Source organism: Nothoprocta perdicaria, unplaced genomic scaffold, assembly GCF_003342845.1.
Source record: "Nothoprocta perdicaria isolate Ctin4 unplaced genomic scaffold, notPer1 scaffold_373, whole genome shotgun sequence".
NCBI lineage: Eukaryota > Metazoa > Chordata > Aves > Tinamiformes > Tinamidae > Nothoprocta > Nothoprocta perdicaria.
Genome location: NW_020455614.1, coordinates 475,457 through 493,593, shown reverse-complemented (window position 1 = coordinate 493,593; position 18,137 = coordinate 475,457). Strand labels below are relative to the sequence as shown.

General features: G+C 33.2%; 1 protein-coding gene across 1 annotated transcript in view; it reads left to right on the top strand.

Moving 5' to 3' along the window:
* DYNC2H1 (dynein cytoplasmic 2 heavy chain 1) overlaps positions 1-18,137 on the top strand; it is a 138,075-nt gene that overhangs the window by 12,810 nt on the left and 107,128 nt on the right. The window contains exons 21-43 of the mRNA XM_026044630.1: positions 844-993; positions 1,336-1,541; positions 2,189-2,344; positions 2,497-2,611; positions 3,001-3,171; positions 3,361-3,743; positions 4,548-4,680; positions 4,771-4,888; positions 5,046-5,158; positions 5,249-5,368; positions 6,850-7,000; positions 8,706-8,908; positions 9,460-9,642; positions 9,903-10,085; positions 10,241-10,464; positions 11,277-11,392; positions 12,188-12,387; positions 13,067-13,331; positions 13,592-13,799; positions 14,187-14,316; positions 15,632-15,787; positions 16,472-16,731; positions 17,697-17,943. Of these exons, the coding sequence (XP_025900415.1) occupies positions 844-993; positions 1,336-1,541; positions 2,189-2,344; positions 2,497-2,611; positions 3,001-3,171; positions 3,361-3,743; positions 4,548-4,680; positions 4,771-4,888; positions 5,046-5,158; positions 5,249-5,368; positions 6,850-7,000; positions 8,706-8,908; positions 9,460-9,642; positions 9,903-10,085; positions 10,241-10,464; positions 11,277-11,392; positions 12,188-12,387; positions 13,067-13,331; positions 13,592-13,799; positions 14,187-14,316; positions 15,632-15,787; positions 16,472-16,731; positions 17,697-17,943 (4,191 nt within the window). The remainder of the gene's footprint in view (positions 1-843; positions 994-1,335; positions 1,542-2,188; positions 2,345-2,496; positions 2,612-3,000; positions 3,172-3,360; positions 3,744-4,547; positions 4,681-4,770; positions 4,889-5,045; positions 5,159-5,248; positions 5,369-6,849; positions 7,001-8,705; positions 8,909-9,459; positions 9,643-9,902; positions 10,086-10,240; positions 10,465-11,276; positions 11,393-12,187; positions 12,388-13,066; positions 13,332-13,591; positions 13,800-14,186; positions 14,317-15,631; positions 15,788-16,471; positions 16,732-17,696; positions 17,944-18,137) is intronic.

Here is an 18,137-nt window from a genome sequence, read left to right as displayed (position 1 = left end):
ACCCATAGCTTTGATCATCYTTGTTGTCCTTTGGCAGGTCTTTTCTAATTTTCAGTAATTCCTTTTGTGTGGGGGGGGCATTACTTTGTCTGCTTTTTAAGATGTGGATAAGCCATTCATTTATATGGTGACATAACAGTGTTAACTTTTTTCTTCTTTATTTCCTTCCATAATAATTCCTGAAATGTCTTTTCCTCCTACTACTCAGATTAAATAAATCTTGCTACTGTACCACAAAGATATCAATCCTGAAATGCAATTGTTAGTTCAGAATTCAACATTTTACATGTAAAGTTGGGATTATTTTTTCACATATGCTTCATGTCATGCTTATCTGCCTGAATTTCACTTGCTCTTCTAGGTCACTTCTTTAATTTCTTTCTGCAGCTTTTTGCAGGTGGATAGTTTAATGTTTTGAATAACAAATTCTTGCTCGTATATATTCATATATATTACTTACTTGAAGTGCCTCTGCTCCTGCTTTCTGTGATTCCAGGTATAGGTGTATGGATAACAGACTTTCTGTTGTTCTTATGTGGCTTCTAGACCTGGCTGTCTGGAATTCTGCAATATATAAGAATTTGCTTAATTCATAGTAAGCTTTCATTTCTGTATATTTTATTTCAGGATTAAAATTTAGAATTTCTCTGAATTATCTTGGATATTATTTCTTACAATGTTTTRCTGTTAGTAGGCAAACAAAATTAAAAAAAAAGCGGCTACAAGAGGAATAGTTGATGATTCTTATGAATTTATTTAAGTAGTTCTGGTAAACAGGACTTTATTATTTTTTAATTATACAATTATTATAATTATGCATTTTTTTTATCTTTTTCAATTTAGATTTTTACCTTGTTTCAAGAGGCTGAAGATAAAAATAAACTCCTGCGGACTGTGGCTGGTACAGGTTTGGACTCTATCAGTAACCTAAGAGCTACCTGGGATAAATTTGAATTAATGATGGAAAGCCATCAGCTTATGATTACAGAGCAGGTAACAATGACAGATTAATATTTTACGTGTTTTGATACATAAGTTGGAGTAAGCCTGGAGAAACGTTTTTCCTGGATCAAATAAAATCCATGAATGTTCTCAGTTCAGTATTAAGAGCAACATTAAGGACATGAGATAGAGCTTTAAAAGGAAGAATACTTGAACTTTTAAATGATTGCCACTTCTTTCTAAACCACAGAAGAGTACAGATGGGCTATTTCTAGCTTTACGAGTATTGTACAAGAATTGGAAAGAAAGTGGTTACTTTGTTTTCATTGTTTACTAATTGTAGTTACAAACTAAAAGTTAGAAAAGAATGCTCTTCTATCTCTTACTTTACAGATTGAAATGATGAAAGGAAATGTGATGTCACGTATTAATATATATCTCCAAAATCTAGAGAAGTTTAAAGCTCGTTGGGAACAGCTAAAGCCAAGYGATGATGTCATTGAAACAGGTGATCGGGATGTGCTTGAGAAAAGTGCTCAAACCATAAAGGAAAAGAAAAAAGAATTTGATGAACTTGAAATCACGAAGGAGAAACTCATGTATGTTTGTTTYCATCTATGTACTGCTTATAAAAAAAAGTGCAGATCTTCTACAGTAATAATATCTCAGAAAAAAAGTTGATTGAATTTTAAATCCAATAGTTTAATGATTTCCATTTCCTTTATATTACAAACATTTCATTGTTCTTTAAGATTTTGTTTTCCTCATGTTACATAGCATAACATTTTTGAATTTTTGAGTTTTATGGAATAGAAAATTTTGGAAGTCTCTTGGGCTGTGAAATAGGGATACATATGCTAAAGGCTTGATTTTGATATCTGAAATTCTCACTTTAAGAAAAGGTTCAAGATATTGGTCCAAGAATGGGGAATTATGATTTCAGTTGAGTGGACCAACTGAAGTAGGCTCGTTTTCCTATTTCTTGAGTAAGTGTCTTATGCAACAGACTATTTTGCAAGCAGGAAGGGTTTTTCCTCCAGGTGCCCAGACCCACAGGTGCCACTGTGTAGGACAGTTGTCCTTTGTATTTCTGTAATATTTCTGCCAATTTCAGTTGGCAGCAGTGTTTCTCAGTGAAGCCAATGACTTTACTTAAATGAGTATATTTATTTCCATACACCAGTGTCTCTTAGATCATAAATGTGATTAGATCTTAATTTATCATGCAATTATCTTTTTTTTTCAGTGAAGAATGCCATCATTTTAAACTGGAAGTACCAGACTTCTCTTTGTCAACAGGTGTATATCAGGATATTAAGAGTTGTGCAGAAATTTGGGCATTGTATGAAGAATTTTTTCAAGGTTTTCAGGAAAAAGCCAAAGAAGATTGGATTACTTTTAGGTGCAGTTTCTTTCTTTTTCTCTCATGAGCATGTACATATGATTATAGTATTGATTTCTAATGATCTTTTCATCACATATGCATGTAACTATAGTTCTATTATGATTTTATCATATTTATGTTTATATTTTCCTTTTTTGATTTTCATGAAGGAGTAAAACATATCTCTTTGAAGAGTTTTTGTTTAACTGGCATGACAAAATGAGGAAGATAGAAGAACATACTGTAATGACAGTGAAGTTACAAAAAGAAGTAGACAAATACAAAGTAAGTTTCTCATTCTAAAAAGGGATATAAGATCAAAAGAATTTTTGGCATTTTGGAGTATTATTCTTTATTATGTAAATTTATACATGGCTTTGTTCATAAAGCTACTTAAAGTTTAATAAAATATCTTTTGATACTGTTGTGAACATTGCATTTGTCTTTTGAAGAGTCCTTTTGTTCCTTACAGTGGACAAAAGGATCATTACAATTTTAATGGACATTTTGTCAATGAGTTTTCTTCAGAATGAAATGTTAAACATTAAGGAAATGAAAAAATGTACTTTGGTTTATAAATGTTTTTTTTTGTTTTTTTTTAAATTTTTGATTACAGGTAACTGTATCAATAGATATAAAGATTCACTTGATACAGTTCTTTTTTTTTCCYATAGATGGTAATTCCTCTCCTAAAATATGTCAGAGGAGAACATCTTTCACCAGACCATTGGCTGGATCTTTTTCGTATTCTGGGTTTTCCCCGAGGCACTACACTTGAGGGTTTGTTATTTGGAGATTTGCTCAAAGTCACTGATGCCATTATAGAAAAAGCAACAGAACTTAAGGTATGAATTACTGAGTTATGCCAGTAAGGTTGCTGTATTTTTATTTTATATGTTATATATTCTTTTGGTAAATTCGATCATGCTTTTCCGTATTATATTTTTGTGCACATATTTATATTTATTTTAGAAGAATGGAAAATTTATTGTAAGGTCTATAATTTAGAATGAAATATATTTATAATTTCATAGGATTTGAATTGTCGGGCACAAGGTGAAGTCACAATCAGAGAAGCATTACGTGAGCTTGAACTCTGGGGAGCTGGAGCTATCTTTACATTAACAGATTATGAAGACAGCCAAAGCAAGACTATCAGGCTTATTAAAGACTGGAAAGACATAGTCAATCAGGTTGGAGATCATCGTTGCCTTCTACAGTCCCTCAAGGACTCCCCTTACTACAAAGGTTTTGAAGATAAAGTGTCCATCTGGGAAAAAAAATTGGCTGAGCTGGACGAATATTTGCAGAATTTAAACCAAATTCAAAGAAAATGGGTCTATTTGGAGCCTATATTTGGTCGTGGAGCTCTACCCAAAGAGCAGGCTCGCTTTAACAGAGTTGATGACGACTTTAGGTTAGTGTGGAATATTACTTATTTTTTTATAATGCTTTTCACATACTTGTAGGTCAAAATGCTTTTCATAGTGAACTAGTATAGTTGTACTTATGTATTGTAATTGTACAAAATTGTAATATGTATGAAGTCAGTAAAGTAAAGTAAATGTAAGAGGAATTCAGTAAACATAGATGAGTGTAATAGTGACATAGGTGTGAAAGGTAGTTTTCTGAACATGAAAGATATGGGTAGATTTCACATAATGGGTAGATTTCATGTATTGTGAAGAAGGGAATATTCTGAATCACATGAAACATCGGAGATTATGAACAAGGCAGACAGAAGATGTGTTTTTTTAACAGAAGTTATGTAATTGTTTTTCAGTAATCACTTCTTGGTCAGGACCAATGCTCATTTTCTTAAGAAATTACATATCTGGAATTTTAAATTTGTTTGTTCAAAACAAACCATGCAGATAAGAGAGAGGAGATTCTGGAGTTGTAGAAATATGTATACTATTGCCTGTCTTGATATGAGTTAAATTGACTTGTTGAAAGGGAATAAATGTCAAGAATTCATTTTTCTTGTTTTTGCATAGAGGTAGCAAGAAAGAGTCATTATTGGACATAGTTCGATATAAATTTTGAAAAGTTTCAACATAGGTACTAAAAATTCAAAACTTGAATATGAAAAATATGTTTATGACTTGTCTGTGCTTTAATTTTGTTTAGATAATTGCATATATAATATCCAGACTAAAACAGCAATGATAGATTTATACACTATTCCCTTTTTTTTTTTTTTTTTTTTTTTCCAATTAAGATCAATTATGTCTGATATCAAGAGGGATAATAGGATAACATCACTGAATGCCCGGACAGGATTAAGAAATGCCTTAATTACGATACTTGACCAGCTTCAGAGATGTCAGAGATCTTTGAATGAATTTTTGGAGGTACAACTGACATTAATCTGGATTTCTATAAAAATAACTACATTTSAATTTAAATTGATAGATTTAAAGTGATATCTTTGGTTTGTACAGGAAAAACGCTCAGCATTCCCTAGATTCTATTTCATTGGAGATGATGATTTATTAGAAATCTTAGGACAGTCCATGAATCCGATGGTCATCCAGTCTCACCTTAAGAAACTTTTTGCTGGTAATGCAACTTAACTTCTTTGCAAAATATACTTACTTAGAAATAATTTTCTTCAAAGCAATCTTCTATAGTTTTTTTTTCCTTCCTTACTGCTACCATACATCATTTAAGAGTTTAACAACAAGAAAAAACTTCACTGTCATTTTTTGATGAATAGGTATTAATAGTGTGAGTTTTGATGAAGAATTTAAATACATAATTGCCATGAAGTCAGTAGAAGGAGAAACTGTGCTACTTAAAAACAAAATTCTTCTGTCAAATGATGTGGAGGTAAGAAAATCRCATCCAAAGATTGTTCAAGAATCTTCGAGAATTAAATTTTAATGTAACTTTTGATTTTTTTTTTAATGTTTTTGCTAGGTGTGGCTAAGCAGTTTGGCTTTGGAGATGAAGGAGACCCTGAAAAAATTGTTACTTGATTGTATTACTGCTGGAAAAAAATCACAAGGCTCAATTGATCCATCTCTCTATCCTTCTCAGGTAGTAGATGATCCAGTATCTTTACTGTGTCATCTTAGATTAACCAAAAAAGCTAATTTTTGAAGACTTCTAAAAATTTGGGTAGGCACTTCAGGTTCTGGACTCTTCAGTCCTAGACAGACATGCAGCTACTGGAGTGAGTGTAATGAAGGGCTGCTAAGATAGTTAAGGAACTGGAGCATGTGTAATATGAGGAAAGACTTGAGAAAGCCAGACCTACTCAAACTGTAGAAGACGGAGAGTGGATCTCATCAGTGTATAGGTATCGGAAAGGATTAAGTGTGTAAAGAAGATGAGCCCAGACTCTAAAGTTGTGCCCAGCGATAGGATGAGAGACAATAGGGCACAAATTGAAGCACAGGAAGTTTATTCTGAACATGAAGATCATCTTTACTGTGAGGATGGCAGAGCACTGCAAAAGCTTATCTAGAGAGATTTTGGAATCTCCTTCCTTGGAAATATCAAAAGGTGTTTGAATGTGGGGCTGGGAAAAGCACTCTGAGTGGCCCTTTTTGAGTGTGAGCTCCATGGAGTCCTTCCAACCTCAGCCATTTGGCAATTCTATGATAAATATATGTATGGATATGGAACAAAATAATCATAGAATCCTTAAGGTTCGAAGGGACCTTTAGAGATCATCTAGTCCAACCTCTCCGCACACGTAGGGTTACCGAGAGCATGTGGCACAGGGCTGCATCCAGCTGAATTTGGAAAATCTCCAGAGGAGACTCCACAACCTCTCTGGGCAAACTGTTCCAGTGCTCTGTCACCCTTAACCTTCAAGAAAATTTTCCTTAAGTTCTTATGGAACTTTTGGTGCTTCGGTTTGCGGCCGTTTCCTTATGCAAACATTTGAAATACAGACATTTTGCCCAACATCTGATCCAAACTGTATTACATCTGGTGTATGCCTTTCTGCTGGTCTTAGTTAGTAGTGAAAATTAGATGTGGGCCTGCTAAAACTTAGTAAGACAGAAAATGCTTTTACATTTGATTAAATGTGGTTTCTAAAACTTGGAACTACCAGCATTTCTATTGCAACTTCATAGCTCATACAATATGCTTTTCTAGTGAATATATATAGTAATTAGAATGTTAGTTGAATTGTAGAAACTAGAATGCAAAATACTGTGTCAGCAGATTCATGGCAAAATATACACTGAGCCTATTGCCTCAGTTTACCTAAACACATYGGTGTTGGTCTGATGCAGCAGTTGCTAAGCAAAAAAATGCTCGAAAATTTGATATCATTACACTCAATAATGTAGCAAAGGGACTTTCAAATTTTTGCTAAGCTTTGTCAGTTTTTAAAAGGTGGCTATATTTGTCAGTGAGAATATATTAAATGTGTCTTTGTTTAAAAAATACAGTTAAGTACTTTAAAAATCARATTTAATGAGCAATTTTAAATGAATTGAAATGCTTTTTTTCTTTTGTCTTCTCTTTGTATAAAATGTAATTTGAATCTTTCTCTTCCCAAGATTCTTTCTTTGGCAGAGCAAATTCAGTTCACTGAAGATGTTGAAAATGCTATCAAAGAGCATAATCTACAACAATTAGAATTAGAGCTCATGTCTAAACTGGAACATTATACTAGCATAGATACTAGTATAGAAGATACCGGAAGTACAGGTATAAAAATGATCTTTCATATATCATTTCTTACAATGACTATATGGTCGTGTAGTATAGCATATATAACATTCCATTTAGTTTAAGCAAGCAACTACATAAAGTTATTTATATAATATTTACAAGTATAGTTAGTATTCTAGAATGAATAATAGTATTTTTTTTATATTTACGTAGAAAACTATCCTGGAGTATTTATATATTTGCAGATCACTTTTTTTTTGTAAGTTTGTATGCTTACTGTTGCATATTTTATATGTGTGTATATATATATAAAATATTATATATACAATATAATATATACAATATATATATATACATATATATAATATATACATATATATATATATACATATATAATATATACATAATATATATATATACATATATAATATATACAATATATAAAATATAAATAATATTTTATATATATATACACACATATACACATATGTATAATATATAATGCATACATATATATGTATATTTCTCTACATAAGTAAATGCTTTTTTTAATATATGTATATATATATACACACACACTAGTAATTTATCTTCATCTACTGAATGCTACTTGGTTAGTGTTACGTTGCAGTGGAATTGGCCAGACAGCATTTGAAGTACRTGATATCATGCCAGAGTGTTCTGTACAGCTGTGCAGGTGACTCTCTTTTCTGCACCTGAACTAGGCAATTCTTGATTGCCTCCATAGCAAATACTAGAAACTCATTTCTTTGTAGATATGTTTTTTCTCATGAAGATTTTCAAATTCTACAATGTAGGCTACATGAGGTAATTCTTAGCCTGTAAGTATAAAAAGACTCAGTCTTGATATGCAGGGGRAAATTTTCCCATTATATTTGTATAACTACTCATTCTACTAAATTCTAGTTTAGCAGGTATAGACTGTTAGCATCTGAGATATCAGTTAAGAATAGGATTCATCTCTTTATGTCTAAATTTTGTGCTTTATCTAAACTAATTTTTCTATGCTGTTTCTATTTATTTTGAAGAAATGCTGTTACAGAGGACATGTTTCCACCTAATGCAGGATAAAATCACAGTAATATTTTTGATTAACAGATGCAATTCTCAACTGAATCTTCTGATTATCCCCACTCTCCTTGCCTGAATTCAYATGATGAAAAGTCCTGAGAGCACACAAACATCTTTCAAATGAAATTAAATAGAAAGAAGTGCTGTCAGAGTACATGTAATGCAATCTGTTGGTGAAAGATCATCCAGTCCACAGCATCAGCCTAGTTAGTGTGAAGTAAAACCTCCAGAACGAGTGTGACTGCCAGGTCGTCAGCGTCAATGGCCTCACTTCATAGCTTGCCTCACKGTTCACTAAAGTGGGCATGGCTATGAACACTGGTGCCATGAAATTCTGGAAAAAAAAATGCCTCTCTGGAAAAGCCTGTTCTCTGTTAATCTACTTTGATGAGTGTAGAGACAGACAAAATGACTTGGAATAGCTGACTCTGTCTTTTAAAAGACTGAAGATACTTGATGATTCAAACTCTCAGGTTCTCATGCTGATTGCTTTGGATTGTTCTATAAATAATAGCAATTGTTCTGTAAATTATTGAAATGAGATCTGAATAAAATCAACTGATAATGGCAAGTAGCATAAGGAACTTGACAGTACCTTATGTGCATTTTCATTATTACATGGTTATTTTTCTTTTGTGGTTATCTGCAGAATCRGAAATCCTTGAGCTCAAGCTTAAAGCCCTGATTCTTGATATTATTCATAATATTGATGTGGTCAAGCAGCTAAATCAAGCTCAGGTTCACAGTGTTGATGACTGGGCTTGGAAGAAGCAGCTGAGATTCTATATGAAAGACCAAAAGTGTTACATTCAAATGGTAGATGCTGAACTCCAATATACTTATGAGTATCAGGTCTGGCATTTTTATTTTTCACTTGGTAACTTTTAAATATATTTAAATAGTTTGTTATTTCATKCTCACTGCTAGTTGCCTTCCCACTGTTCTTTTGTTTTTCTTCTATTTTTCTTCTAATTTGAGCCCTTAGCATGCTATTTTATAGAGTAAAAAATAAGATAATCATTTTTGTTCTTGAGATTAATGGGGTAAATGTGACTTGTATGGAAAGTAGCTGCTGCAGTATCATATAATTAAATATTTTATAAACAGTAGGGAAAACTTGCTACTTTTACATATTTGAGTGCAATTTCAACTGAGATATCCCTTTTCAAAGTCATTTTCCATAATTCTAAAAAATGCAGAATGATTTAACAATAGATACGCAGAAGCCAACATAAAATCAAGAAAGCTTCATAGTTTTAAACAAATTCATGTGCTTAAAAAGGTAATAAACTTAARAATTATACTCTAATGTATTTTCAGATTAATGAATAGTAAATGAAATCAATAAAACTACATCTCAATTTCTGTGAACCAACCCTACTTTTTTTGTTTTGTTTCTCCAGGGTAATTCTCCTAAACTTGTTTATACACCTTTGACAGATAAGTGTTACCTAACTCTAACTCAAGCTATGAGGATGGGTCTTGGAGGAAATCCCTATGGTCCAGCTGGAACTGGAAAGACAGAATCAGTAAAGGCCTTGGGTGGACTTCTTGGAAGACAAGTATTAGTCTTTAACTGTGATGAGGTGAATATTAATTTAGGAGATGAACATTGTATAATTTATAAATATGCATTGTATATATATGCATTGTATAATTTATAAAACAGTGAAAGTATGGGAAATAGCGTGCAAGCACAGTTTGAACRTACTTTGATAATTTATCAGTTTCAGGTTTTGGTACTTAGAAATGTGGGGATATTTCCAATGACATATTTTTTCATAGGTAGGAAGGCAATTGTTACTTTAYTGGTATTTGAACTTTGACTTTTTTTTTAAATTTTAAGGGCATTGATGTGAAGTCAATGGGGCGCATATTTGTAGGCTTGGTCAAGTGTGGTGCCTGGGGCTGTTTTGATGAATTCAATAGACTTGAGGAAGCTGTACTGTCTGCAGTATCGACACAGATTCAGACAATTCAGCATGCTTTGAAGAAACACAGTCCTGTATGTGAATTGCTCGGCAAAAAGGTACTGCAAAACATGTTTGTTTTCTCCTCTTAAAACTGCTGTATGAATAACGGATATCCACTAACTCAAAAACTGGCTACTGAAGCCATCTACCAAATATTTCTTGATACTGTTTTGTATTATGATACAGTGTTATAATGTACTTCTAATGCTAGGTTGAAATGGATCATAATTCTGGGATTTTTATCACTATGAATCCTGCTGGAAAAGGTTATGGAGGAAGACAAAAACTACCTGATAACCTCAAACAACTTTTTAGGCCAGTTGCCATGACCCATCCAGACAATGAACTCATTGCAGAAGTGATTCTGTATTCAGAAGGCTTTAAGAATGCTAAAAAGCTGGGTAGAAAATTAGTGGCCATCTTTAGTCTAGCCAGGTAAGCTAATTTTAAAAAATATTGCTTAGTTATATTTCTGTCTTTATAAATCTCTTTTCTCCTACTTCTACTGTAGCACTGCTCTGTATGGCTCCCTGGAATCTTGTTTTTTCTTCATCCAGTCTATACCAAATCATGACTATACAGATAGAATCTGTGCATCATTTCTGTTAATTTTCTCTAATATCTTATGACTTAAATATTAAAGAAAGCTTTGTGTCAGAAGCAAAAATGGACATCAAACTGTAGGTGTAAAGTTTTAGAGTTTTACATTTAACAGAGTTTCTTTAAATCTGAATGGTGTACCATGAAAATATCTGTATTTATTAAATTAAAATCCTTACAAAATAGAAATGTTACAATGTATTAGGAGGTTCAGATATAAAAAAGATGTGGAATACAATTACAATGTCAAAGTGGCAAAATACTGCCCTCCTCCTACTTTYATTATCTCCTTCTTTACTATCTGTGATCATATGACTGTTTGCAGTGGTTAGCTGTAGTGCTGATTTTTGATTCTCCAAGATGTTGAAATATAATTTGGTTATGGGTATTCGTGTTAGAGAAAACAAAGCTATAAACTATTAGAGATACTAATTAATAATACTAGGGAAAATATTAAAAACACTAGATGTTGAATATTCTTCCTCTGATTATTTCAATGTATCATTGCTGATATGTCTGATTTTTTTCATGAATTATGCCTATTTTAGTTTTATCCAGCAAYATACTGTGAACATATTCACTGGCCAAGTAAAATAAATTCTAGAACTATCACCTGAAGCTTATATGAACATTGTTTTTAAATGTAGGGAGCTTTTGACACCACAGCAGCACTATGACTGGGGCTTACGAGCATTGAAGACTGCTCTGAGAGGCTGCGGGAGTCTCCTTCGTCAGCGAAAGAGGCGTGAAACAAAGGAAGAAAGTAAGGTTCACTGTGCCAAACTCTTGTTTATTTAGGATATTGGGTGGAAATAATCATCTATAGCTTTCTTCTTCAGYGGAGTTTTGAGAATCCGTGTCTTGGATCAAGAAGCTATACAGAAAAAAGAAAAAAAAATCTGTGAAAGTTGCTCTTTATCAGGAGAYTATAAAAGACTCTTTTCATGTCTTTTTTATGAGAAGTTACAGAGGTTTATTCTGCAGCAATTCTGAGGTTCTGTAGTTTTTAGTCAGGCATGTCCAGCCTCTAATGGTAAGATGATCTTAACATTTTGGTTATTTTTGAAGTCTGTTATCACTTTGAAAAAATATGAACCAGATTACCTGGTAGGTAAATATGGGCCAGTGTAATGACAGACAGAAATGATAGACATGTATTGGACTGAACTGGGGTGGTGTTTTGTCTAGGTAGTTTTGATTTTTTTTTGTTTATATATTAAATGGATGAAACAAGAATATATGGTGAATAAGCATTTCAGGTCTTTAGAACACAATGACTGCTTGCTTAAGCAGCAAGTGTTTTGGCTCTGCTGAAGAAAGGTTGCCAGCAATATATTTTATGGTTCATTCCCATTAGAGTTCCCAACTTTGCCTTTTTATAGCTTCATGTTTGAATATATGGAAATTTCTGAAAACTGTTACGTCTCACTAAACTGGTGGTTCTGCCTTTGATGTTTTATCAGTTTGGGTTCAAGTGTCGATAATTCAATAATTCAACCAGACTAAATAAAAACAAACTTTTTTTTTTCTTTTTCTTTCCTTCTTTTCTCATCTGTAGTTGATGAAAGCCACATGGTGGTCCAGGCCTTGCGGCTTAACACCATGTCAAAGCTTACGTTTGCAGACTGTGCACGATTTGATGCACTGGTTAAAGATGTCTTCCCTGGCATTGCCTTTAAAGATGTGGAGTATGCTGAGTTAAGTGCAGCTTTACAACAAGCCTTTGAAGAAGCAAATTTGGAAATTATAAGCACTCAGGTACATATCAACTATAACTRTGAAAAAAAGAGTTATTCTGAATTAGGAGTAATGAATAATGCATTTGATCCATGCACTCCTCCCCTTTTTATTTTTTTTTTTTTAGTTTTTTTGAAAGATATCTGTTACCAAAAAAAAAAAGAGATAGTAACTAAAAGTTAGATTTTAATTAAATGTATATGATTGCTCTGTCCATAGCACCTGTTCCCCAAAGTCATCACCCAATCACTTGTGTAACTGAGAGAAAAATAACGCAAGGAAATTTAGTAATAAGATGTGAGCTTATGGCACATAGTTTAGTTCTAGCCAGGTAAAAACTCTTATTAACATTCTGGAAAATAAAAGTATTATATGAACATCTGTTTTTATCAAGAAATTCTGTATCTTAGCTGTATTTATTTATTTTAGGGCAGACATTTTAGGTCTGAAGTTTCTTTAGTTTCACAGTATGCCTGGAGTATGTCCAAAGAGGACTGATGGTTTTCTATTAGTAATTTATGAAATATTTGTGATATGAAAAATAAGTTTTTTGATATTCTTTATAGTTTTAATGACAATTACCTATAATTTAGAAAAAACAGAAATAAAATGAATGCATGAAAAGAAAAAAATATGAATAAAAAACCATGACTAACTCAGCTTTACAAGTTTACCCAGCCATTTTCTCCTTAATATTTAGATCAAGAAGGCTTTGGAATTGTATGAACAACTACATCAAAGAATGGGTGTAGTTATTGTAGGTCCAAGTGGTGCAGGAAAATCAACACTTTGGCGGATGCTAAAGACAGCGCTTGGTAAAACGGGCAGAGTAGTGAAACAGTACACTATGAATCCTAAAGCTATGCCTCGGCATCAGTTGCTTGGCCACATTGACATGGACACACGGGAGTGGTCTGACGGCATGCTCACCAACAGCGCTCGACAAGTGGTGCGAGAGCCCCGAGGTATGCTTGATTTACTGAAATCGCTCATTTGCAGTTACATTTGACATTATTTTTCATTTGTGACATTTGGCGATCTATTGATTGGCCAATCAATTTTCCAAGTTTTTGTGATAAAAAATACAAATAGACCTCAAAAATGATGASCATAGGGAGTATCTTTAAAGAACTCAGGTTTAAATCACAGTAAATAAAAGGTAATAATGTTAAAATAGCCAGAGTTTTTCTTGTGTGTGATACTCTGTTTTTATGTCTGGAAATAGACATTACTTCATGGATAATTTGTGATGGTGACATTGATCCTGAATGGATTGAGTCTTTGAATTCTGTTCTGGATGACAACAGATTGTTAACTATGCCTAGTGGAGAAAGAATCCAATTTGGCTCAAATGTTAACTTTATATTTGAAACTCATGATCTTAGCTGTGCCTCTCCTGCTACAATATCTCGAATGGGAATGATCTTTTTGAGGTAAGTCACAGAGATGTTACATACTTTTGAAAGTAGGCGAGTATTCTTACCTTTATTTTCATGAAAAGGAGTCTAAACTATGGAGAGGTTTGATTAATTGTCTAAATTTACAAATCTAATTGCTGGCAGAACTGGCCTTAGGTTTCTRGCTACTTCTAAGTTGTCATTTTCCAGCCTTTTGGCTGGTAGGTCTCAAGACTTCTTGAAAGGAACATGGCAGTTCCTGTGTGATTCTCAAAGGGTTAAAATATTGTTTTGAATTCCATACGTTAAAATATTTCCCTAAACTTTTATTAGAATGTTGTTGTTGAATTTTATGTTAAACATTATCTACTTTAAGATGTGCATATCATACCTTTGTTTGAAATTTTTTTTTGGTTGAGTTAGTGATGAAGACACAGATCTCAATTCTCTAATAAAGTCTTGGCTAAGAAGTCAGCCTGAGGAATACCGGTATAACCTTGAAAACTGGATTGGAGACTATTTTGAGAAGGCCTTAAACTGGGTTGTAAAGCAGGTTAGTGAAGTTTGTGTTTAATAAATTTTCAACTTATATTTAGATAATCTTTTTTTTTTTTTTCCTAGACTAACACTGAGCTGCTCATTCACATTAATGAAAAACTTTAAGTAAAAATAAATTACAGGGCTTTCTTGGTAGCTATTAGCTAATAAGGCCATTATTGAAAGTGTTAAAATCTCTGAGTTCCTTGTAATTGGTAGCTTTAAGGGTATAGTGCTTTGAATGCAGTTTTAACTTGTTAGATTCAGGGATTCCTGTGAAACTAAATATCCCTATTTGATTTTCTGTATCAGATATCTCTTTCTATATTTTCAAATATCTAAAAGATCTGAACAACTATAAAAAATGAAAAAGGGAAAGGATTGGTTTTCTAAACTTAAATTTGCCTGTAACAAAAAAGAAAATTGAAACATTGTTTGTAGTTTTTAATGAGATGGGGAGAAATATAACACTAGACTCCTAAAATTACAGATTTCAAAAAAAAAATCAGTCTGATTGTTCAGAAAGCTTGATTTTCACATCTCTGACTAACCTATCCTGTGTTAAAGGAAGTAACTTTAACTGTGACGTTCTACTCAAAATTTTAAGAAAAAGSTTTTTTAATATGCAAAAAGCATAATAACTCTCTAGAAAATGATTTTCCCTTCAAGTAGATTTAATTTTGTTTGATCCAAAGTCCTATACTTACACCGCAATACTACCATTCTAGAATGTATATATAGAGCCTTATTCCTCTACAGGTGTTTTTGTTGGTTTTTTTTTTTTTTNATCATTACCTGACTTTATGCATCTTCTGAAGGAATTGCATTTGCCTTGAGCAAATGGTATGTGATGCAAAAAATATTATTTAGGAGAAATCCCTACTGCTGTGAATAGTAAAATAATATTTGTGAGATCTCTATTACCTCCTACTGGAGAGTATAAATGGTGCTATTGTATTTTTGATATTATTTCCCCTTTGGGTTCTTTCCCCCAAGGAGGTGTTTAGATTTCGGATGAATGCAGAAGAAACATGACACTGATTCTCATTCTGCAAATCCGCTTTGGTGCTAAAGTACAAAATCTGTAAACAAAGAGAGATTACTCTCATTTACAAGAGAGATTTCCAGTGTGCAGTTATGTTGATTTCTTCTAGAGTCTCATAGTCTGTATGTTCTGATGGTTTATCTTTAATGATGCCAATAAATAGGTTAAAATTTTCAAGTCAATGCTTAAAAATAATTTCACAGAAGGTGAGTTTTCTAGAACAAGAGTGATGTTGAGACACTTGAACATTGAATAATATTTTTAATTAGTAACTTTAAATTTACAGAATGACTATGTGGTAGAAACAAGTCTAGTTGGAACTGTGATGAATGGACTCTCTCATCTACATGGATGTACTGATCGTGGGCAGTTTATCATTAACTTATTACGGGGTCTTGGTGGCAATCTCAACATGAAATCACGACAAGAGTTTACAAAACAGGTAAACTTTTCAACAAGATTTTCATAAACTTGTCAGTACACGTAGAAGGGTTATTTTCTATCCTCTATCAGTACAGATTTACAGTAACAGATTTTTTGTGCTCTAATATGTTTAAAAACAGTGTTGTCTGTTGGGAAGTGCCTTAGAAGTTGTCTTAGAAGTAGAGAAAACTATTATATGTTGCAGGCAAAGGGGATGTCTGCACCACTAAGTGCACCCATTCAAAACAGGAATTGCTTGGCCTCTGTTTGTACTGCTTTATGCAAGGTTCCTACAGAGCAATGTGTGTCCATACTGCATCTCTGGTTACACAAGAGTTATTTTTTTGTGTCTTTTTTTTTCTGTTTAGGGTGCTTGAAATAATGTGAGGAWGGTGGTGTACCTCATGCCTGAAGTATTTTGCTGCATTTTGTAGAGGATTAGATGAGTGTTATGTGTTCTGTGTGTTGTGTGTGGTAGGGTGCTGTCTTTGTATAGATACGTGAGGGCATGAAGACTATGGAAACAGTGTTGGAAAACTTTGTGGTTATAGTAGTCCATGCTGCCTTTAGAAAGCACTTCCTGGAGGCTGTTATTAGATGCTTGATTTTATAACAACATTCTTTAGATGAACTTAAAATTATAGATTTGTCATCAGGAATACAGATTTAACTTTTTTTTTTTTTCTTTTTCTTTTTTTGGAAGATTTTTACATGGGCACGAGAATCTCCACCTGATCCCAGGAAGCCTCTGGACACATACTATGATACTGACACTGGACAGCTAATGACATATCAACTGAAAAAACCTGAAAATCTAACTGCTGATGACTTCAGTAATCTGCAAACACTTCCTGTCATCCAAACCCCTGACATGCAGAGAGGATTAGATTACTTTAAACCTTGGCTAGATTTTAACAATAAGCAGCCATTTCTTCTTGTGGGTCCTGAAGGATGTGGAAAAGGGTAAAAAAATAGTATCTATTTTAAGCAAAATATATATCTAACCATGTGATAAAGCATGTAAAACCTCATAGTAATGCATTTTTTCATAGAATTTCTTGATTCTTGATAGTTACAGAAAACCYGAATCAATCCTTCTATAGTGGCAAGTCGATAAATTCCTTGGAAGATCTCCAGTGAAAGTTCAGGCTTGATTCAGTAGCACCATTTGACATGCCACAGTGTAYGTGAGGCATCTGTATGAGGCCAGTGGATAGGGAAAAGGGTCTTTGGAGGATTGGTGCCGTTATGGAGCAGTATCTGTGAAGCACATGAGATATCTTATCTCATCTCATTTAGCTCCTTTTGCCTCTCCTAGATTTCTTATTTAGGTAGGTTCAGTCTTCTGATCTTTTGGGAGTAAGTATGATTCATCAATTTTTGTCAGGAATTTAGATCCTTATTGGAAGAGAAATTGTTTTGAGGTACTGTTCACAAGTTGTTATTTTTGCACTGCCGTTGGAATCTTGATAATTAATGGTATGGATAAAGAGTTATATCGTGTCTTTAATGATTGCAAGTCTTACGAGGAAAAGGTTATTATCTAGTTTCTTCTTTTATCCCTAAGAATTCATTTTGTTCCTGCTTTGTGCAATATGTATGTAGACTGTTGAGGCTTTTCTGCAGAGGCCTGATGACTTCCACCAAACTCTGTGAAAGAATAGTGTGCATATATTGTTTCTTAAAGACTGGATATTTATTTAATGAAGCTCTGTAATATTATTCTATTGAATTTCCTGAATGGAAAACAATGCCATTTTAAAGGCAAGAATATTTAGTTCGGCACCTTCAACACACCTACACTGTGTACAATATGTGCTGGAATGCATTTTAATTAAAAAAAAAATGTAAAGTATCTTTGGGTAAACAGTATTTTTAACACGTTTATGTATGATGCCTGCTCATCATTTCTTTGTTTTCTTTGTTAGGATGCTGCTTCGTTATGCATTTTCTCAACTCCGATCCACGCAAATTGCTACTATTCACTGCAGCGCACAAACCACCTCTCAACATCTTCTGCAAAAATTAAGTCAAACCTGCATCGTAATCAGTACAAACACCGGGCGAGTATACAGACCAAAGGACTGTGAAAGGCTTGTTTTGTACTTAAAGGATATCAATCTGCCCAAACCTGACAAGTGGGGAACAAGCACTCTCGTGGCTTTTCTGCAGCAGGTAAACATTTGTGTTTTTGAAAAAGATAATAGATAATTTTGAAAAAGATACTAGGTAATACATATTCATTTGTGTAGTGTGTGTATTATCCATTTTCTTTCCTGGATCTGATCCTTTTTAGTATGTATTTTTTCTTTCAGATATAAAACCATTCAAAACTTAGGATTTGCTCAAAGTAAAGTTTCCAGTGTTTT